Source organism: Papio anubis, chromosome 17, assembly GCF_008728515.1.
Source record: "Papio anubis isolate 15944 chromosome 17, Panubis1.0, whole genome shotgun sequence".
Taxonomy (NCBI): domain Eukaryota; kingdom Metazoa; phylum Chordata; class Mammalia; order Primates; family Cercopithecidae; genus Papio; species Papio anubis.
The window spans coordinates 6143803-6165294 of record NC_044992.1 but is presented as its reverse complement, the minus strand read 5'-3'; the positions used below and the strand labels follow the sequence as shown (position 1 = coordinate 6165294).

At 47.4% G+C, this 21492-nt stretch overlaps 5 protein-coding genes across 8 annotated transcripts in view; 2 read left to right on the top strand and 3 right to left on the bottom strand.

Annotated features, from left to right (window-relative positions):
* Nucleotides 1-681: 681 nt before the first annotated feature.
* On the bottom strand, nt 682-6217 carry LOC101016522 (arachidonate 15-lipoxygenase-like). Its single transcript, XM_017950146.3, is given in 10 exon segments — nt 682-1403; nt 1406-1490; nt 2631-2774; nt 3747-3907; nt 4108-4223; nt 4603-4725; nt 4804-4885; nt 5182-5383; nt 5467-5780; nt 6154-6217. Coding segments are annotated over 10 exon segments (1458 nt in total). The 3' UTR covers nt 682-1236.
* On the bottom strand, nt 5277-10781 carry C17H17orf100 (chromosome 17 C17orf100 homolog). 2 transcript variants are annotated; one of them, XR_004179327.1, is made up of 2 exons: nt 9835-10721; nt 5277-5383 (listed from the first exon to the last, which is right to left on the bottom strand). XR_004179327.1 is itself a non-coding variant. In XM_031657325.1 (1 exon), the coding sequence occupies exon 1, from the start codon at nt 10532-10534 to the stop codon at nt 10157-10159; it is 378 nt and encodes a 125-aa protein (XP_031513185.1). In that variant the 5' UTR covers nt 10535-10781; the 3' UTR covers nt 6769-10156. The 2 variants fall into 2 exon arrangements, 1 of the variants encoding a protein (XP_031513185.1); XM_031657325.1 differs by lacking the exon at nt 5277-5383 and having other exon boundaries at nt 6769-10781.
* Nucleotides 10765-17966, top strand: MED31 (mediator complex subunit 31). The gene is made up of 4 exons (XM_009189490.4): nt 10765-10948; nt 11769-11846; nt 12129-12225; nt 17598-17966. The coding sequence occupies exons 1-4, from the start codon at nt 10786-10788 to the stop codon at nt 17788-17790; spliced, it is 531 nt and encodes a 176-aa protein (XP_009187754.2). The 5' UTR covers nt 10765-10785; the 3' UTR covers nt 17791-17966.
* The window catches only part of KIAA0753 (KIAA0753 ortholog), a 74393-nt gene continuing 63860 nt past the window's right edge, over nt 10960-21492 (top strand). The window contains exons 1-2 of one of the 3 annotated variants that reach the window (XM_009189493.4): nt 10960-11065; nt 11769-11846. The gene's annotated coding sequence lies outside the window, so the exon portion shown is untranslated. Of the gene's footprint in view, nt 11101-11768; nt 11847-12136; nt 12226-21492 lie in introns of those variants that run through there. The other 2 variants (XM_031657323.1, XM_009189495.3) reach the window with 2 other exon arrangements.
* TXNDC17 (thioredoxin domain containing 17) lies at nt 17814-21486 on the bottom strand. Its single transcript, XM_003912198.4, has 4 exons — nt 21028-21486; nt 20421-20502; nt 19933-20008; nt 17814-19300 (listed from the first exon to the last, which is right to left on the bottom strand). The coding sequence occupies exons 1-4, from the start codon at nt 21170-21172 to the stop codon at nt 19232-19234; spliced, it is 372 nt and encodes a 123-aa protein (XP_003912247.1). The 5' UTR covers nt 21173-21486; the 3' UTR covers nt 17814-19231.

The following is a 21492-nucleotide window of genomic DNA, read 5'->3' as shown; positions in this document are numbered from 1 at the left end:
AAATGTATTGTCTTAGGCCACTCCTGGCCAAATGCTGTGCTGAATCTATTAGTCTTAGGACTTTCAAAGAGAAGGCTCCACACCATCATCTCCTCGGAGCCCAGATATCAGGGTAGAGACACCTTGACGGAGCCATTCTGAGACTTTCCTAGGTCATACACATTCTTATTTTTGGAGATCTTATTTATGACGCATACTTTATGCACATCGGGACTTAGTCTATTTTGCATTGCTATAAAGGAACACATGAGGCTGGATTATTTGTAAAGAAAACAGATTTATTTGGTTCACAGTTCTACAGGCTGTACAAGAAGCAATGGCACCATCCTCTGCTTCTGGCGAGGGCTTCGGGGGGCTTCTACTCATGGTAGAAGGCGAAGGGGAGCAAGTATCATAGGGCATCATAGGGAGAGAGCAAAGGAGCAAGAGAGAGGGGAGCAAGAGAGACGGGCAGATTACCTGAAGTCAGGAGTTCGAGACCAGTCTGGCCAACATGGTGAAACCCCATCTCTACTAAAAATCCAGAAATTAACTAGGCATGGTGGCACATGCCTGTAATCTCAGCTACTGGGGAGGCTGAGGCAGGACAATTTCTTGAGCCTGGGAGACGGAGGTTGCAGTGAGCCAAGGTCGTGCCACTGCACTCCAGCCTGGCTGACAGAGTGAGACTGTTTCTAAAATAAAATAAAATAAAATAAAATAAAATGTTCTTTTCTATCTAACACAATGCAACTATTCTTCATAGAAATAAAGATGCTATTCGTCTCTCCTTGAGAAAAGAGACACACAAAGTCGCAAAAGTCACTGCATCCATCTCTGGGAGAGAGTAGTAATATTCATCTCTGAGCTATGATAATTACTCCATAAATGGAGTTGCCGTCCTGTCTGAATATTGTTATCTAAAAACTAAATTGTAAAGTTAATCTTCCACAAAATGTATATAAAATAATGAGAAGGAGACCTCCAGCTGGACTGAAGTAAGGAGCTGGATTTACCCTCTTGCCTGAAGTAACTGAAGAAACAGACAAAAGCGGGCCCCATAATTGCCCCAGCTTACTGCCTGGAGAAAGCTTTCCAGCTGCAGAGTAGGGAGGAGCAACCCTGGCAGAGTCCTATCATCTTCCTGAGTTAAGGAGACAGAGAGAGCTGGCAGTACTGGGAGGCCAATACAGCCAGAATAGACAGGGCAGCGTGCTGAAATTGAGGGTGTTGTACAGAAAGAGAACTCTAGAGAAATCAAGTATTCAGCTGAATACAGGAGAGAAGGGGATAAGGTGTTACCTTGAAGATAGGATGTATCGATGGCAGGCACCTCATGGTGGCCACAGCAATGACCTCAGCCATCAAGCATCCCCTCAGAAGATGAGACTGCAGCTCATGGAGCTGGAAGCCAGAGCTGAGGACCAGCATTTGGCTAGAAGCCAGACCATTGGAAGATCCGTGGGCAAGAAAAGGGGAGATGGTGGGGATCCTGTGCTGGGCAGTTGGAGCTGGAGCAGGGACAAGGTGTGGGGAGAGGAGGCATGAGTGCCGGGCACGCAGCGATTCCCATCCTTCCTTGCATGTTAATCTTGCCGTTCGTCCTCCAAACGTGTTTCGCTTTCCCCATCTTACTGCTGCCGCTCCCTACAGCTCCCATTTCCTCCCCTCCCCTTCCTACCCGCTCAGTGCATTAGCACCCTGCAAGCTGCTTTGCCTCCAGCATTCTGCAGAAACTGCTCTTCTGGTGCCTCCTCCAGCCTCCACTTCCCCTTTCAGTCCCCGCAGTGTGAACGAGATTCAAACCGCCTGCTTCCTTCGTCCCACACTGTTTGTTCGAAATCTCATCTTTTGGCCCCACCTCTACACAAATGACTGAATCTCGTTCTCAGTTGCCTGCTGGACAATTTAAATGTCTTCCCATTACCTCAACATTGGCCAGACAAAAGTCTACCGGGTCACCCTGTTCTCTTTATTGGTGCTATTTCTGCAGGCACCTGGCCTGGCTCCCCTTTCCCCTCTCCTTGATCTCCCTCTGCACTCGCATCCACCTGTCCTCTCCATCCTGATAATCACCACCCACATCTGAGCTCCCCTCCTCCTGGGGTCAGTGCTGGAGCACATTGCCCCAGCCCCTGTTTCTAGCATCTCCCCTCTCCAATGCACCCTGAACACCACTGCCCACACCGCGTGCCCACAGCACGTTTCATCACAGCCTTCTCCAGCTTCCCACCTCATACTCCTTAGCCTGGCTTAGTCTGGCCTCTGGTCCAACTGTCCCCTAGGAATCTCCTGACTCCTCTACCTCAGCCTCTGCCCAGTCTGTCTTGCCCCTGAGGACCAGTCCTCCCTCTCCCTCCTGCTTGTCTGAGACCTGGCCCTCCTCCAAGGCTCATGACATCCCACCTCCCCTGATCCCTCCTGGGCTATCTCTGTCCACTTCCTCAGTCCCGGAGCTTCTGCAGACTGGCCCCAAGTGTCTCTCCAGCTACACTGCAAGGCCTTTGAATCAGAGACTTGGCGCATTTCCTCCTTTGGGGTCTCCCCGGTGCTCTAGCCCAGCGCCTTTGCAGATGGTGCTCAGTGAATTTCGATAAGGGGCTGAGCTAAGAAGGCTGGAGACTGGGAGCAGAAATCTTGAGTCCTCTCACCTGGATGACCATGGGCAAGAGTTTCCCATCAGGTTGCAGTTTCAGCATGATTAGAGGGGCAGCCATGTGCTGCTGGCTACAGAGAATAATGTTGGCCTTGATCCCATCCAGCAGGGAGAAGTCAGCTTCAAACAGTGTGCCTCCCTGCGTGGGGGAAGAGGTCAAGGGCTGCTATCAGCATAAAGCATCTTCTTCCTACTCTGATTCCTCCGAGGGGGGAGAGAGAGAGAGAGGAGCTAACCTGTCTCCATCACCTACTTTGTTCCAGGTAATGGCTCATGTGCTTATTGCCTCATATCATTGTTTTTTGTTTCTGAGCCAGGGTATAACTCTGTTGACCAGGCTGGAGTGCCATGGCAGGATCACCACGGCTCACTACAGCCTTGACTTCCTTGGGCCCAGGTGATCCTCCCACCTCAGCCTCCAAATAGATGGGACTACAGGTGCATGCCACTACACCAAAAATTACAGATGCTAATTTTTGTACTTTTGTAGAGACAGGGTTTCACCACGTTGCCTAGGCTGGCCTCCAACTTCTGGGCTCAGGTGATCCTCCCGCCTCGACCTCCCAAAGTGCTGGAATTACAGGTGCAAGCCACTGTGCCCAGCCTTATAATTTTTATACATAGTTGAATAAGCCTCAATTGCACAGAGGAGGAAACAGATAATCAGAGAGGTTGGGTATTTTGCTGAGGTCACACAGCTTACAAATAGCAGAACCAGGATTCACATCCAAGCCTATCTGCCCTGTAATCCCATGAATTTCCTCTCTGTTGTTCCGTGTCACCTCTTGATTAACAGCCACAGCACTCCGACCCTGATTCTCTTACTCTGCACACTCCCTGAATCCCTAGCACCAAGGGCCAGTCACGTTTCTTCATTTGACCCTGTTTCTATCAACCATTCCACCTTGCATGCCCTCCCTCCGCAGCTACTCTCATGTGGGAAGGAGGCCGAGCCGCTGAGCTTCTCCAGGATCCCTCAGGACCTCTCCTGCAGAATCCCGCCTTGCTGGCTGGCAGCAAGCCCGGCCCAGAGTGGGTCCCGCAGCAGCAGCACTGACGCTAGCCCACCGCACTGCACTGCTGAGCCTCCTCGGGGCTCTGATGTCCGTACCTCCAGCTCCTTCTCCAGCTGGGCCTGCAGTTCCTCCGTGCCTGGAGGAAACACGAGGCGGGCAGGAAGGTGAGCGGAGCGCCTCAGCACCATGGGGTTGGCGCCGTTAAGAAACTGGTACCCAAATAAGGCATCCTCCTTCCAGGAGTCCCGCACGCGCTCTGGGGAAGGCAGTTGTTTAGCAAGTTGTGGGATCTGAGCTCTTGGTCCTTCCAATCCCACCAACCATGCTCCCTTGACTCCAGCCCACCAGAGGGACCCCAGTCTCTGGTCTCCACACCCTGCTTCTTTCAGTTCCCCTGGGTTGGGCGGGATCTGTGGGTAAGGGTCCTGGGAGATATATTGGGGTGGGTGGACTGACCAGCCACCTTGCTCTGGCCACACCAGAAAATCCAGTTGAAGTCATTCAGATGGCTCCAGCAAGTCAGATCATTATTTTATTTTATTTTTGAGACGCAGTCTTGCTCTGTCACCAGGCTGGAGTAGAGCGGCACAATCTCAGCTCACTGCAATCTCCACCTCCCGGGTTCAAGCAGTTCTCCGGCCTCAGACTCCCCAGTAGCTAGGACTACAGGCGCGCACCACCAAACCCAGCTAATTTTTGTATTTTTAGTAGAGACGGGGTTTCACCATATTGGCCAGGATGGTCTCGATTTCTTAACGTCATGATCTGCCCGCCTCAGTCTTTATAGGCATGAGCCACCATGGGCAAAGGGTTTGAGCATCATTCTGAGACTCCAACATGACCACCACAGGCACCGATCTTGGGCCAGTCCAGTGCAGTGAAGCCCATAAGCCCCTTGGCTTCCACTAGACCAGGACACCTCCCTCTCACCCAGCCTCCCCTTGCTCTCACCCCTTGGCCAGTGAAACCTCAAAGTCAACTCTCTTGTCTTCCAGAAATCGCTCATCCACAGGGAGGTCACTTAGTTTCGTCCCAGCCACACTCAGAATTAATCCATCCTTCCAGTTTCCCCACCTGTGGGGCGGGAAGGAAATCAGGCGTGGGTGCTGGAAGCATCAGCAGCTCACGTGGGGTCAGGGGAGGAGGGCTCACCGGTACAGCTTCCTTCTCTCTTCCAGCTCCTCTTCCCGGTGTTTCTGGAACAGGCCCTGAGGGTCTTCGCCCACAGTGCGGCCTAGAAGGACAGGGGAGGGCTTGGCCAGTGACTTTTGGTGAGATCCTCTTCTCGCCCCTGCCAGGAGAGCCTCATCACCCCGTCCTTCTGTGTGGCCCCTGCCCCCTCAGCAGCACGCCCCTCCCCCAGGCTCCAGCCACTCTGTACCAGCTGCAGCCACCGCCCCTCGACACCCCCAAAGACCCCGGCGCTCCAGGTTCCAGCACCTCCATCCTGCGCTCTCTTCTCCACATGCGCATCCCCCCAGCTTCTCTCGCACCCCAGAGGCCTCCTGACACTCCCAGCCCCGCGCTCACCGGTGCCTTCGGGCAGGCTCAGGACGCCGTCGCCCTCCACCCAGCGGTAACAAGGGAACCTGACCTCGTTCCCTGCTCCGGGGCCCTGCACGGAGATCCAGCTGCAGAACCAGGCGTCGTCCTGAAGGAGGGGCCGTTTGCGCAGTTTCACAAACAGCAGCGGCCCCAGGTACTCGGGCACTTCCACCTTGACTTCTGTCTCCTGCGGGCGACATTAGAGGCTCAGCCCCGGTGGGGACGGGCGGGAGGGGCACCCGGCTGAGCCCTGCTCCCTCCAGCGCCCACGCCCTTCCTTGGAGGCTCTGAGAGGAGGAGACGTATCAGGGTGGGGGAACTGAGCCAGAGAGAGGAACAGCGCCGAGCAGGTGGCCCCAGGACTCGGTTCTGCGGGGACGGGGACGGCAGGTGGGAAGGGCCGCACCTGCTCTCACTTTCTCCTCTCTGTGGTCGTTGACTGTGCCAAGCGCTGGGCTGGGCCGGCGCCGCGCCTTGGACTAGCGCGCTATGGAGCCGGGACGCGCTGGTGGCAATCCCCGCTGTGCGACCACCCCCTGCCCCCACCCCGCCCAAGGCTGAGGACCTGCAGGGGCTCCACTGGCCTGGGGACAACCTTCCCGGAGAGCTGAAGGCGGAGAGGGCTCAGCCAGGGAGAGTGAGAGAAAGGGAAGGCAGGGGAAAGGCGCGCCGGGCAGAGCGAGCAGCGGGGATGGGAGGGGGCGCAGCATCTTGGAGCTGGAGCTCAGAGCCCAGGTGTGGGGAGTCGGCAGGTCCGGAGGCTCTCGAAGGTGGCGCCAAGGGCTTTGGATTTGGTCCCAAGAACAAGCGGGAGCCATTTGAATGTGTTAAGCAGGGGGAGTGAATTAGGGAGAAATCATTCTGGCTTCAGAAGGCCTTGGAAGGTCTGCAGCAGAGGCGGCGAGGCCGCTGGAGGTTTGAAATGGCTTTTACAATAGAGAAAGCGGGAGGACCTACGAGGGCTCTGGCGACCAGTTTCCAGACACCAGAGCTGTGTGGAATGAGGGGCGCCCAGGGGCATCCCCTTAATTCCAAGGAGATGGAGTAGCGGGAACATTTATTGAGCGTTTACTGTGTGTCACCAACTGCCCACCACAGGGAGGAAAAAAGGGAGGAGGGAGCGCCTTTCCACCTTCCGTGCCCCGTCCCCTCACCATGCGCATTTTCTTTCTGGTTCCCTTCGCCAGCGACGCGGGAGATGATCAGGGTCTAGAACTGACTGCGCCGGATTCTTGTTTAGAGGGAGGTGAAGGGAGGGAGGAGGTGCGGGTGACACTGGGGGAGGTAGGAGGAGAGGGCTGGGAGGTGGGAAGAGGCGAGGACCTCTTTCGGGCATGTTCCTTTGACGTTCCCTGAGACAGACATCCGGATTTGGGGATCTAGGAGAGAGCTAGAGCAGTGATGGGAATTTGGGGTTTCGCGGAAGAAAAAAAGTAACAGGACCGGGTAGAACACCAGGTAGATATGACATGAGATATGACGGGAGGTGGGTCGGGAAATCGAGAGTGCTCTCCTGTCTTGACTCCCCACCCCAGGTGATAAAGCCCGAAAGGTCAGAGATCCAACAGCGCAAGCGGTTGAAACAGTTTTTTAAAATAGAGAAAGCGGGAGGACCCACGGCCGCTCGGGTGACCGCTGAGTTTCCAGACAAGGGAGCTCTGGGCAGTAAGGGGCGCACAGGAGCATCTCCCCAATTCCAAGGAGTTCAGGTAGCCGGAAATTTTATTAAGCGCTTACTGTGTGCCACCTGCGTGTTTTCTGTCCAAATCAGAAAAGGATTTGGACAGAAAACAGGCAGGAAGAAGGAACCAATGCCTGGTACAGCAGGCAGGCGAGGCAGGGGTAGGACTTATGCACGTGTATGCAAGCCTGGACGGCTGGGAAGCCAACCTCCGTCTAAAGGCAAGCGCGGTCACACAGATACACACACACGCCTCACAAGCTGGATTGCAAGAGAGGGTGAAGTGGGCGAGGAGACCCAGTCAGCCGTGGCATTTGAAGAAGGTACATTTAGGCCACCGAAATTCATTCCACCAACTTTGCACACTTCTCTTCCTTGTGCCAGGCTCTGGGACTCATTCCTTTTGAGGGTAAAAGTCTCTGCCTCCCTGGGCTCCTGCCCCACAGGCGCTCCCACAGCCCGGCACCGCCCCCTCGCCATTCCGGAGCCAGCGCCGGCTGAGCGAGCCTGGCCGGAGCCACCGTCCCCTTACTCCTCCATGCCCCGGGACCCGAAGAGGGAGCCGTGGTTTCCGGAACTTCTCACGCCCCTCCAGGCTTTTCCTCTGTTGGGCAGGTGACGATTCGGTGTCTTTGCTTGTTATGGCCGCTGCCATCGCCATGGAGACAGGTGAGTAGCGCTCTGAGCCTGGAGTCTCCGAAGACAGAGCTCTCCTTGGCACAGACCGCTTCTTCCACTTTCCCGGGGCCTCCTTCCAGGCCTCACTCTCGGCAGGGTTAGTATTTGGACAGGGAGGAGAGAAGGCTCTTGTAGCATCTAGAAAGGCTAAGGTACTCTGCAGTTTTGCTAATTTGATTTGTTCGCACATCTTTGCTATTCAAACACTATCCCACCAGCTTCCCAGCACGGGCGAGACTAAGGGAGAGGACTTGTGTCTTAAAGCGTGCCCTCCTTGTGTCTTAAAGCGTGTCCTTGATTGGTTTTCTGCTTCTCACATGAGCTTGCATACGTTTGAAATATCGTCGCCAGACTTGTGTATCATTCTGCTACTTGTGCTTCTCACATATGCATATGCTCCATCATCTTTTAGGCTCTTTGGAGTCTCTTGTTCAGTTTGCATCCTAAGTTTTTCTTAACTGACTCAGCAGGTAGCTTTTGCGAAACTTAATCACTGTTAACAATTGTTACAATGCATTATTAAAATAGGGGAAGTCACAGTTATTACAGCCTACCTTAGTGATCACTGTTAAAATTCCTACACAGTGGCCCACAAGTGGTAGGTATTGTGTCCGATTTGTGCTGCTGTTTTCTTTAATGATTTCTCTTTACCTTTAAAGTCAACCCTCTTCCATGACTGTTTCTTAGGTCTCACTACAATCCTGCTATGTAGAAGTGGCATGCTGTCCCAATGGACCATGCTCTAGCTTTCCAAGCTGCTAGAACTGTGTTTCTCAGCCTCGGCACTATTGACATTTTGGGACCAGTGATTCTTCACTGTTGGCAGAGGGAAGGGTGTTGACCTGTGCACTGTAGGATATGAGGTGGCATCCCCAGCCTCTACCCACTAGGTGCCAGTAGCACCTAATGTGCTACCCACTCCCCCTAACTTGTCCACCAAACTAAAATGTCTCTAGAGGTTGCCATATATCCTCTGGGGTCAAAATCACACTTAGTTGAGGACCACTGTCCTACATAAAATGTAAATGGCATCATATCATTCCTCTGTTGGAAACCCTTCAATGTTTTCTTATTGACCTTAGAATAAATCTCAAATTCCTTTCTGTGGCTTAGAAGACCTTCTGTGGACTGGCCCCTGCTTGCTTCTAACTCCTCCCTTCGGTTCTGCTTCCATGTCTACATAATTGCCTCTCTCTCCCTCCAGCCACACTGGCCTTCTTTCTGTTCCTTGAACATTCAAAGCTTGTTCCCTTCTAGCTTTTGTATTTGCTGTTCTTCTGCCTAGAATGCACATGTTCCAGATCACTGTCCATTCACACATATCTCAGATTAAATGTTACCTAATCAGCAAGGACTTCCCTGACCATTTTATCAAAAGAAGCCTCTTACTTCCATTCTCTATCACATGACCCATATATTTCCTTCATAGTGCTAATCACAATAGAAAATTGTCTCGTTTTGTCATTGCTTGTCTGCCTTTTCACCAGAGTGTAAGCTCCACTACAGCTGGGACTCTGGTTTTTTTTTACTGCTATAGCCCAAGTTCCCAGAATACAGGCAGTCCCCAACTTAAGATGGTTTGACTTATGACTTTTCGACTTTACAATGGTACAAAAGCGACCAGTAGAAATAGTACTTTGAGCACTCATACAACCATTGTTTTTCACTTTTAGTACAGTATGCAATAAATTACATGAGATATTCAACATTTTATTATAAAATGGGCTTTCTGTTAGATGATTTTGCTCAACGTTAGGTGTTCTGAGCATGTTTAAGGTAGGCTAGGCTAAGCTATGATGTTTAGTAGGTTAGGGATATTAAGTGCCTTTTCAAATTACCGTATTTTCAACTTACAATAGTTTTAATGGGAGGTAACCCCATTGTAAGTGGAGGAACATCTAGTACCTGGCACAGAGCAGATTCTCAATAAATATGACTCTTCTCCATCTTCTTCAAACCTCAGACCAGGTTTCAATGGCCTCCTCTCACTTTCTCTTCTAAGATTATTTTTGCTTGCTGGTGGGTTTACTGTCATTTTTAACTACAACTAACCTACCTTTAAAAAGTGTATGGATGGGAGTGCCAGGTACAAAGACTTAGCATAAAGAAAACCACCAGTTACCTTGAAACATAAACAAAGGCCATTAATAATTTATGAGTCTGTTCCTTGCCCCTCAAGTTTCTAGCAGGCATGGAATCATTCCACAGGTCATGATTTCAGTTTGGTCTCTGTTCCTAAGGGGTGAAGGTCTTCTGAGGGCTGTGGATCCCAAACTCACCTGGCTCAGAGGCTCAAACAGCCTCTTTGTCCATCAAGCCAATTGAGACAGCATCCTGGGCATGAAAATCTTTTGTGCTGGCTTCAAGTGAAAATAGTTCACTGGGTCAAAAGTAGGCTGGTCCAAGACGCAGGATGGTCAATAAACGTTGGCTGTGTTCAGAAACTGCGGCTTGGCTGTTTCTTCCATTGATTTATGGTTTGTTTCCATGAAACCGAAAATGATTGGTCCACCTGGCAGCTGGCTGGCTGGCTGGCAACTGGAGGCCTTTCTGTCCTGGCTGAGGGCCCTGGCCCCTTGGTGGCCTTTGGGAAGCAGCATCTCATCGGGCCGGTTTTTCGTTCTGGCGGGCGGCCGGCTTGGCCCGCGGGGCTGGGCTCTCCGCGCAGTGCAGAGCCGTCTCCACCCTCAGGGACGAGGCCCTGATGTGGCGGGAGGTCGTTTCCGTGCGCTGAGAGGAGGATTCCACGTGCCGGGAGGACGCCTCGAGGATGCCAGGGAGCCGCTTCCCCAAGGGGGAGAGGGAGGGCCCCTCGCTGCGGCGCTGGGAGATCTCCACCCGCCGGGACGACGTCTCCACGCGGTGGGACGAGGTCTCCACGCGGTGGGACGAGGTCTCCACGCGGACTGTGGACGTCTCTGTGTAGCGGGTGGTCCCCACCCGGGGAGAAGACTGCTTGGCCCCTCGGGCTGAGGCCATTCTGCCGGCTTGAGGGGGCCAGGGAGGCCTCGGGGCACCCCCCAGCCCAACGGTCACCGCAGGCAGAAGAGAGGAAAACTACGGTACTGCCATAGCCGGGAGCGCCACAACACGATGACGTGCAAACACCATGGTCCTTCGAAGGCTAAAAACACTGGGCTCCTGCCCCTCAGGCGCTCCCGCGGCCCGGGCCCCGCCCCCTCGCTATTTTGGAGCCAGCGCGGGTGGAGCCTTCCCAGGGCTGGCCGGGGATGGGCGGAGCCGCCCGGCCCCATATCCCACAGTGCCCCGGGACCGGAAGTGAGACCCGTGGTTTCCGGAACTTCCCCCGCCACTCTGGGCTTTTGCTCGGTCAGGCTGGTGGCGTTTTGGTATCTTCGTTTGTTATGGCCGCTGCCGTCGCTATGGAGACAGGTGAGTAGCTCTCTGATCTTAGAGTCTTCGCAGATGGAACTCCCCTCGGTCCAGACGGCTTCCCCATGGCCTCCTTCCAGGCCTTACTCTCGGCAGGGTTAATATTTGGACAAGGAGGTGAGAAGGCTCTTGTAGCGTCTAGAAAGACTAAGGTACTCTTTGCAGTTTTCCTAATTTGGTTTGTTCGCACATCTTTGCTATTCAGACACCACCCTACCAGCTCCCCGGCGTGGGTGAGACTAAGGGAGAGGACTTGTGTGTTAAACCGTGTCCTCCTTGATTGGTTTTCTGCTTCTCACATGAGCTTGCCTAAGTTTGAAATATCGTCGCCGGACTTTATGTGTCATTCTGCTACTGGTGCTTCTTATATGCATACGCTCCATGATCTTTTAGGCTCTACGCAGTCTCTTGCATCCTAACTTTTTCTTAACCGATTCAGCACGTAGCTTTTGCAAAACTTAATCACTGTTAACAATTGTTATAACGCATTATTAAAATAGGGGAAGCCATAGTTGTTACAGCCTACCTTAGTGATCACTGTTAAAATTCCTACATAGTGGCCCACGAGTGGTAGGAATTCTCCGTTTGTGTTGCTGCTTTCTTTGATGATTTCTCTTTAATTTTAGAGAAACTTCTAACTCCTTTTAATCAGGGCTCCGCTTTTCTTAGATTTCGAAGAAAGGTTTATCTCCCCCAACTCCCAGTTTAGGAAGACCATCTCAGCATTAGTCAGGTTTCTTTATTGCTGTTTCCTTACTACAAATCAGTATTATATACAGTGACCTTTACTTTACATGATTTTTGCTGTCTTGTCTCCTAGATGATGCTGGAAATCGACTTCGGTTTCAGTTGGAGTTGGAATTTGTGCAATGTTTAGCCAACCCAAATTACCTTAATTGTAAGTTGTTAAGCATCTCATTAAATTGAGTGGCTACTAATGATTTCTGACAGAAGAGTTGCAATTCAAAATAGTATCTACTTTTACACATTCTCAATTGAATGACATTACACTTATGCTGGTATATAGATATAATTGCGCACTGGGATTTGTGTTTTGAATTCAATGTGTGTTGGTGGTGGGGGTTTTATGTAAATAGATCCTTTACATTAGGGGTAACAAAGCATAGTTTAAAGATTGGTTTGACCTACAGACATTTTTTTTTTTTTTAATGCTTTTCAGTTCTTGCCCAAAGAGGTTACTTCAAAGACAAAGCTTTTGTTAATTATCTTAAATACTTGCTTTACTGGAAAGACCCAGAATATGCCAAGTATCTAAAGTAAGTTTAATTTTTATAATCCTAAGCATGTGTATACTTTATGATATGATAGATTTCTTCGTTTCACATTGGCAAAAATGTATTTGGAATCTCTCCACTTCTTTTCGTTGTCACCATCTTAACACAAGACACTCTCATCTCTAACTTGTATCACTGCAGTAATCTACTCCCTGGTTATCTCTGCTTCCACTTTTACCTTCCTGCCCCCCCCTCCACCCCAAACCAAACCAAGCAAAACAGCTTTCTACACAGAAACCAACTTAGTCATTTAAAAATATAAATCAGAACACTTTACTTTCTTGCTTAGAACCTTTCAATGACTTTCCATACCATGCAGAATAAAATCCAGTCTCTTTTCTTGGGCTAAAGCCCTATATGATCTGACCTTGTCTTTCACCACCCTCCCCATCTCACCAGGTTTCTGGTCCCGAAGAACTCACAGTCTGTAAATGAAGTGACATAAGCCATGGGCTGAAATTAAAAGAGGGTATCTGTAAGGAAGGTGTTTCTGGGGTTATTTGGAGAAGGTGATCTTAACCTGAGTCTTAGAGTTGCTATCTTTTATTTAAGGCCTCTTATGTGCCAGAAACAGTGCTAAATGCTTCATATGCATTAACTCATTTATATATATATATATATATTTACCATTCAGGTCATTCAGCGACACTTTCATGTTAAGGCTTACTGAATTGCAAGAAGCATATAACCACAAACCTATTCCCTTTTAATGATTAAAAAAAAAAAAAAAAACACCTTGAACTCATCCCTGCTTTGTCTTAAGCAGGTAGAAAGCAATAGTGAACCTTAAAAAAAAAAAAAGTTTGAGAGGAAAATGTTTCAAACTTGTTTCGAAGTCACTTTTCTGTGTCCAATAACAATTGACTCACGAAGCATATGCATCTTATATTGCCTGCAGGACCCTTTGCACCTTTTCTGGCTTTTTATCCATTTAATAATCCAAAGAAAAGACTTTTAAGAAAAATAGATTTCAACAAATGTTGTATGTGTGTAGATTTACAGACTCAGTGTTGGAAGCCTTAGCCACCAACAAGTTTAATCTTACCCACAAGGTTGCCGAGAGATGGTCATCTACACTCTGGAGGTTTTCACTGAGCCCATGTTACTCTGTCCGGGACAGCTGATTTGATTGTTAGCCAGATGTTAGAAAGTTCTTCCTTATATTGTGATATAATGTCTCTCCTTGTAGCTCTAGTCTGATGGTAGTGTTATCCTTCATCTATCTGCAGTCACATGAAGTCTTATTTGTCCCACTACTGGTGACATTAATTTTGATAACTTGGTTGTCCCTGGATTGAGCTAGAACCATTCTATACCCTCTTGAGGACAACAACCTTCCAGATACTTACATTCAAGAGAGGTTGCAGATTAGCCCCTTTTGGGCATTTTATTCAGTCTGCAGAAGATTTTAGTTTGTTTGTTTTTTTAATACTTGCCAACATTTGAAGATCAGAAAGTTTTATATAACAAATGCAGATTTCCCGCTACTCTTTCAAATCTGGAAGATCTAGTAACCATAGATCTTAATTCTCCCAAGTCAACAACTGGCTGAAGTTGAGAGCAGCTGTCACTACTAGCTGCTTTCCAGCTGGTGGAAGAGACACTTTCTACCACTTGGCCTGCTTCGTTGACAGCCAGTAGGTGTCACTATAACATCTCTCTCCATCTGTGTTTCTCAACTACCCTCAGCCGTTGTGCCGTGGTGTCCGGGAGTTCAGGTTCCCTCCGCTGGATGTTTGGCAGTGGTACTTTATGCAGTTCAGCCAGGAACTAAACACAGGCCTTCATGTGTAGTCAGAGTACAGTGGGCCAGAGGTCCTTTCTTTTCTTCACGTGGACATATACCTTATGTTACTTTTGAGGGTGGGGGTGGGAGAGGATCACATTGTTGACTTGCTGGGAGCATTACGTCAATTAAAATCCTTCAATTATTTTCATCAATGTTCTCCCTATCTTGTTTATTTTTAAAAACACCAAATGCGGAACTTCCCTTTTATACTGCCGCTGTTTCATCTTGTTGACATGTAGCCTATCAGAGTACGATTCTTTACTGTCATCTAATGTATTCTGATATAATCACTGCATGTCTGAATTCTGGTTACTGACTAAATGCTGCTTGAGACCATTCTCTTGGTTGTCACATTATTTTACAGTTGAAGAAACTGAACCTTAGGGAGGTTAAGTACCTTGTTAGAGGCCACCCGGCTGGAACTTACATCCTGGTTCATTTTAACTACTAATGCTGTCATGAAAGGGAGTTAGCCAGGGCATGTGTGAATAGAGCATTCTAGCATAAGCAACCAACAATTAGAGCAACTGTGTATTTTCAGTGCGTAGATAGCAAACCTTTACTGTCTTGGAAGTTACTATGTTAGAAGCATGTGTTAAGCCCTCTATTCAGTGTGGTGTTCACATCATCAGCATTGGTTTCATTTGGGAGCTTTTTAGAAATGCAGAGCTCAGGCCCCACTCCAGGCCTAAGGAATCCATCAGCATTTTAAGAAGTGGTTCATATACACATTAAAGTTTTAGAATCATTGCTGTAGTATCCTATTTTCCACACTTGAGTCATTTGCATATCACTTGTGCAACTTTGGCTTTATCTGCTTTCTTCCTGAAGGGGGCTTGCCTCTCCACACCTGTGGTATTTCTCGTCAGGCGGAGACCAAAGACTGAGAAAAGAAATAAGACACAGAGACAAAGTATAGAGAAAGAACAGTGAGCCCAGGGGAACGGCACACTCAGCATGCGAGGACCTGCACCGGCGCCGGTCTCTGAGTTCCCTCAGTATTTATTGATCATTATTTTTACTATCTTGGTGAGGCGAGTGTAGCAGGGCAACAAGTAGGGAGAAGGTCAGCAGGGAAACATGTGAGCAAAGGAATCTGTATCATGAATAAGTTCAAGGAAAGGTACTGTGCCTGGATGTGCACATAGGCTAGATTTATGTTTCACTTTACACAAACATGTAAGTGTAGCAAAGAGCAACAGAGCAGTATTGCTGCCAGCATGTCTCACCTCCAGCCACAGGGCGGTTTTCTCCTATCTCAGAATAGAATGATTGGGAATGGTCAGCTTTACACTGAGACATTCCATTCTCAGGGACTAGCAGGAGACAGAAGCCTTCATCTTATCTCAGCTGCAAAGAGGCCTCCCTCTTTCACTCCTCCTCCTCAGCACAGACCTTTTACGGGTGTCGGGCTGGGGGCTGTAAGGTCTTTCCTTTCCCACGAGGTCATATCTCAGGTTGTCTCAGTGGGGGGAAACCTGGACAATTCCCAGGCTTTCTTGGGCAGGGGTCCCTGCGGCTTTCTGCAGTGCATTGTGCCCCTGGTTAATCAAGAATGGAGAATGGCGATGACTTTACCAAGCATAGTGCCTGCAAACATATTGTTCACACGGCACATCCTGCACAGCCCTAAATCCATTAAACCTTGATTCAATACAGCACATGTTTCTGTGAGCACGGGGCTGGGGCTAAAGGTACAGATTAACAGCATCTCAAAGCAGAACAATTTCTCTTAGTACAGATCAAAATGGAGTTTCTTATGCCTTCCTTTTCTACATAGACACAGTAACAATCTGATCTCTCTTTTCCCCACACTTCCTATATTTTAATGTATGTATTACATTGATCTCAGTCTAGGTTTTTGTCCTGCTGGGGTGCTGTATGTAGTACAGGATCCAGTCTAGGCTGTTGTCCTGCTGGGGTGCTGTATGTAGTACAGGCTTTAGTCCAGGCCTGTTGTCCTGCTGGGGTGCTGTATGTAGTACAGGATCCAATCCAGGCTGTTGTCCTGCTGGGGTGCTGTATGTAGTATGGGCTTTAGTCTAGGCCTGTTGTCCTGCTGGGGTGCTGTATGTAGTACAGGATCCAGTCTAGGCCTGTATGTTGCATTTTGCTGTCACATCTTAGTCTCCTTTCATCTCAGTGGTCTTGTCTTTTCCATGACTATGACAGAAATGATTTTGTATCCTTCATGTATCTGCAGTCACATGAAGTCTATTTGTCCCACTACTGGTGACATTAATTTTGATAACTTGGTTGAGGGTGGTACCTTCTAGGTTTCTCCATATTAAGTTACTATTTTTCCTTATGTATTTAATAAGTATCTTATGGGGAAATCCTTTGAGACTATGTAAATATCATATTACATGCCCATTTTAGCATCTTTTGAAGATATTTGTTTGAAACATTTTTTACTGTGGTGATTTTCGAATTCTGTCATTCTGCATTTATTAGTTTGGAATTCGATTGTAAGGCAGTACATTCCCTTGTTTTCTATTTATTACTTTATTAAAGAAATTTACATCCATTTAGTATGGACTTTTGGATTCTTATTTTTATCCTGTGAATTAGAATTATGTATTTTCTTGCTCTGAGTATTCTAGATTTGGCCATTGGGAGTTGGTTGGTTCAAGTTGGTTCCTGAATACTTTTGATCGTCCCAATAATTTTTAGCACTTTTTCTTCTGGCACAACGTAATGTTCCAGGCTCATCTTGTACTTTCCCTCTCTTATCCCTGAATCACCCTTTTCTCCAAGGAAACCTGCCTCTTGGATACCACAATCTGGACATTGTGTGTTCATTAGTACCACAGTGTCATTGCTTCTAGGCCCTCTCAGTACACAAAGCTCAAGAACTCTATGTTTGTATGTGTATACATACACACATGTATACATCTGTTTATCCTGTCTACCTATATTAAAAGCCCTAAGTACATACTAATGTTTTCAATACCAGCTCAGTAACACAGGATTCATTCTAGCCTTTTTCCTTTCCTTGTCTATAACTCCTTTTCTGATAGCCAGAAATTTGGCTCTCCTTATCCACAGTATATTTACTTGTCCAATCCTAGAGTATATCTAATTTCAGAGTTGGTATATCCCTGTGGACAACAAGAGTATAATGTATGTGCATAGTTCTCTTTCAAACCAACTCACTTTTAAATGAAAGTTGTCTTTTTATCACTATTGATGGAAAAACAAAGAACTGTCAATTAAACACAGAATTAGTAAAATATGTTCATGTTCTTCACGTTGGAAACCACTAGAAGGGAATAGCATGGTTTGTCCCTACATTTTCACTCTGCTTACCAGTTACTGTGTTGTGTGGTCCTGAGCAAGTTTAAATTTAATCTTTCTGAACTTAAACCTTCTCACTTTCGAAAATATTGCTGAACACTGACCTTTGATGACCAATCAGGGAAAACACCCTGTGCTGCCAGTGCGTACTAGGTTACTGTTAAAGAAATGGTAGGCTACAAGATCATTTTTAAGAGAATAACTTAATTAGACCTTGGCATTATTTACTGAAATTATGTTGTTCATTTACTTATGAACTGAAACCCAGGTACCCTCAGTGTTTACACATGTTAGAGCTGCTCCAGTACGAGCACTTCCGCAAGGAGCTGGTGAACGCTCAGTGTGCGAAATTCATCGATGAACAGCAGATTCTGCATTGGCAGCACTATTCCCGGAAGCGGATGCGCCTTCAGCAAGCCTTGGCAGAGCAGCCACAGCAAAATAACACGTCGGGAAAATGAAAAACCGGACACAGATGAGGCTCTCAATACATGTATAGAATGTATTTCTTTTGTACAGTGAAGACAAAAAATGAAAACTCTTCCTCTCTACCTTTATTATGGTAGCCCCTAGAACCTTTAGTGTGCTTTTTAATCCAACTTTTTATTGTTAATAGACTATTTCTTTTAAACCTGAATTGGTCTACTTTGATTTCCCTGTGGATTTGTAAGGTGTTTTCTTTTGTATGCATTTAGCATAATCAGCTGATTAAGAATGGAAAAGTTAGGTGCTTTAGACCAAATGAGGCACTGGGGCATGGGGTAGGGGTGGGCCACCAAGTATACTGAATTCTAAGGCTAGCTCTTCCTGACATATAGTAGCGCAAGGCCATCTCCTGGAACCTTACTGTCTCTCAGATCAACTACTCTACCACTCTTATCTATGTAGTGAGCGTAGCGGAGTCAGTGACCTCTTTAAATCACAGGATAGGAACTGCATAAAGGTTCTCAAATTCTGCAGGACAGGAAATACCTGTATTAGCTGCTTTGCAAGGTGGCTTTAAGAATCACTGTGGCCTCATTTGACCTAGTCATGGCAGGACAACTAGTGGTGAATTACTAATTGGACTCTTGACTTTAGAACAAACATGAGGAGCCTCAAACACTTGTGCTCATTTGGGAAAACTAACATTGATTTGGGAGGTACCACATACCAGGTGCTATGTTAAGTGCTTCCTTGAATTCTCATTTTATTCTCAGAACCTTGTTTATAGAAGAGAAAACTGAGGTTTGGATGGGGCGGGTAACTTGCCTGTGGTTACACAGCTAGTAAGTGGTAGAATCAGTGTGACTGACTCCAGCTTGGAGTTCTTCCCACCACTGGGTTACACAGTCTCTCCAGCCTCTCTCCAGCCCCTCTCCGCCACCTGCCTTATCCCAAGTAAAGCACATTGAGAGAGCCGTAAAACAAACTGCCTCTAGTGCTCAGGATCGGTTTTTTCATAAACAAAACAAAACTGCCTGAATTAAGCAGAGGCTGGACTAGAGGTAATATGCTTCCTTCAGTGGTGAGGTTAGGTTCTACATTCCAAAATCAAAGAAGGGGTTTCAGGAATATCAGTTGCTTTGCAGATGCAGAGAATTTAAGATAAAAGATCCTGATCTTTTGAAAGATCTGGAAGGTGTGCTCTGCGCCTTTAGGAGTTTTTAGGTATTTCCGTCACCTTCAATGATACATTCCTTTGAGCCTTTACTGCTACTTCTGAAGACTTGTTTATATCTTAAAAATATCCATATATTACAGGCAAACTAAAGGTTCATGGGCATTTTAATAGCACTCTATTGTTTAGACACATGCCAGTTTTTTAACCTCATTTATTGCTAACATGAATTCAAAGCAATATACAGTTTATTGATACTAGAACAAATCAGGAAATCAAGACATGATTGCCATCATAAAATCTTAATCTTCAGAGAACAACATTTCCACCAGGTTGGCCTGAAGACACTCAGATTCTACCAGTTTTTGAGGCTGTAAGAGAAGAACAGTCAAATCTTCACTACTCCTATAAAACGTTATTAGGAGTGGAATAGGTTCTGCCTTGAATGACACTAATCTTTGAACACAGAAATTATGCAATTCAGAAACTATCAACTAGTTATAACAAGTTTTATGAAAGAATCAAGATATTTGCTGTAAGATGAATCACTAACATACTTGGCTGAAGAGACTTAAACCCCAAATACCAGGAAGCTCCACAGACTAAAACAGGAAACAGCAAGCCCAGTGCCCTCTTCTTCCCCTCAACTCTTTAATTTAGGATCCCAGGGGCATGACTGAACTAGAAGAGGTGCCCTTACTTTTTAACCAGAATTATGAATTAAATAGAAAACAACTGTTGATGCCAGTGTTTTAAGGAATTATGAGTCAACCTACTTTCTGGCTATAGAATTTTTAAAGAGTGACTTAACATGAAAAAGACCTAATAGCTAGATATTTACATTATTAGTGTATTGGGATTGGCCACAAGAATGGACTTTCAGCAGCACTCTCAACAGCAATGGAATTGAGATGACATGTCAAGATCTTTTCAAATCTGGATCCACAGCAAGTTAAAAGTTTTGACAGTGAATTACAGGCCCAGCATATTTAAAGATACTTACTGTTCCATACTTAAGTAGTGTAGGCACTGCTGTTACTTTCAAGTTTTTTCTGAAGTCATTATTTGGATCTTTCCAACTGTTCCAAAAGAAAAAGTGATCATGAAAAAAATTTACTTGGTTTATTACGGTTTGCTTAATATTTGACATATTCCTACATTTAATTTTTCAGTAATCACTGTTCTTGCAAACACTTAAAAAACCTTGTGGACTATGGCTTAATTTGTTAATTACCCTGTGCAAAGTTTTAAAGTGTGACTAAGATATAAAAGTAAAGCCAGCTAAGTTCTGAGCTTACACCAGACCAAATTCGTTGAATTACCCTTACTTAATTCAGGTGGGCATTTTAAATTTGTATTTAATAGCTTCTAATTGTTTAACTTGTCAGACATTGCCTTATAACACAGAAACTGGGTGTGTCCCTGAGGCCCTTCCCGCCTCAGTTTGCAATCTGTGCATGTCTGTGAAGTAGATTATACATTGCCACTTACTAAGGCTTTTCTCCTACTTGGCAGTAGATGAACACACATCCTTCACTGATGTGCTTCAGCCCCTCTCGTACGACTGGTTCAGCTTTAAAAAAAGTTGAGATAAAATAATCGCACGTCAACTCCAGAATCAGGCACTGATAAACAGTGTTCTTTTCCCCTTCCCCCAGTCTTGGTAAGTACTCAGACTTTAACCTGCAGCTAACTGAAGCGGTCAGCAGAAGTCAGGTGTTCACTTCTGGTCTTAGAGCCACGTTAAGGGTAAGGACCAAATCCCAGTCCCGATTTGCCCCCGCACCACCGCGCCCATAACAATGGAAAGCACATGTATTTGCTGACCAACTCACGTATCCTGTAAGACTCTAATGGTACTGGGGGAGTGAGAAGTTTTAAGGAACTAGATTCCAAGATCATCCAGGTTAAATGGTAAAAGGAAGAGCGCTCTTGGCAGGACGGGGTAGAATTTAATAGGAGTTGACATGGGGACAGCTTAGATTGCCCCGCGGATGTCTGGAACCAAGACTCTGCCTCTGCTAAGCCCCCTTTCTGGTCGTAGGTTCGGCCTTCCTGCCATTTCCGTTGGACAGCAGCCCCCGAATCCCGGCCTCACCCTGCACGCAGTCGGGGCACCAGCTTTTCCCTCCGGCGTCCTTAGAACCCGTAAAGTAGGCGAAAATGGTCTTGCCATTGTGCTCTTCCACGGCCCGGTGGAACTCCTCGAAGCCGGACACGCTCACCTCCTCGTAGCGGGCCATTGGCACGACGTGCAGCAGCTGCTGGAGGAGTGCACGTCTGGCTGCTGCAGGCGGGGCCCACGTGGGCGGGGCGAGGCTGTTTCCGGAAGGGCGAGGGGGCGGGGCTTGCGGAAGCCAGCGCCGCTGAAGAGTACGGGAACCTCTGAGGACCACAATCCATCCGCATGGCTTTCTGCTCTATTTTCTCAGATTTTTCTGCGCTCGCTGCACTCCCAAGCCCAGGCCTCTACCCTAATCTAGTCCCAGCTCCGACCCCATGGACACTGGCTGCAAAACTTAACGCCTGGCAACACCTGGATCCTTCAGTAGTTCGGCGTCTC

Coding starts and splice junctions, on each gene's coding strand:
- C17H17orf100 (XM_031657325.1), bottom strand. CDS start 10,534: ATGGCCTCAGCCCGAGGGGCCAAGCAGTCTTCTCCCCGGGTGGGGACC.
- TXNDC17 (XM_003912198.4), bottom strand. CDS start 21,172: ATGGCCCGCTACGAGGAGGTGAGCGTGTCCGGCTTCGAGGAGTTCCAC. Junction 20,503..21,027: donor GTGCCCCGACTGCGTGCAGG/GTGAGGCCGGGA, acceptor CTTTTTTTAAAG/CTGAACCAGTCGTACGAGAG. Junction 20,009..20,420: donor CAAGTAGGAGAAAAGCCTTA/GTAAGTGGCAAT, acceptor CTTTTGGAACAG/TTGGAAAGATCCAAATAATG.
- MED31 (XM_009189490.4), top strand. CDS start 10,786: ATGGGCGGAGCCGCCCGGCCCCATATCCCACAGTGCCCCGGGACCGGA. Junction 10,949..11,768: donor TGCCGTCGCTATGGAGACAG/GTGAGTAGCTCT, acceptor CTTGTCTCCTAG/ATGATGCTGGAAATCGACTT. Junction 11,847..12,128: donor CAACCCAAATTACCTTAATT/GTAAGTTGTTAA, acceptor AATGCTTTTCAG/TTCTTGCCCAAAGAGGTTAC.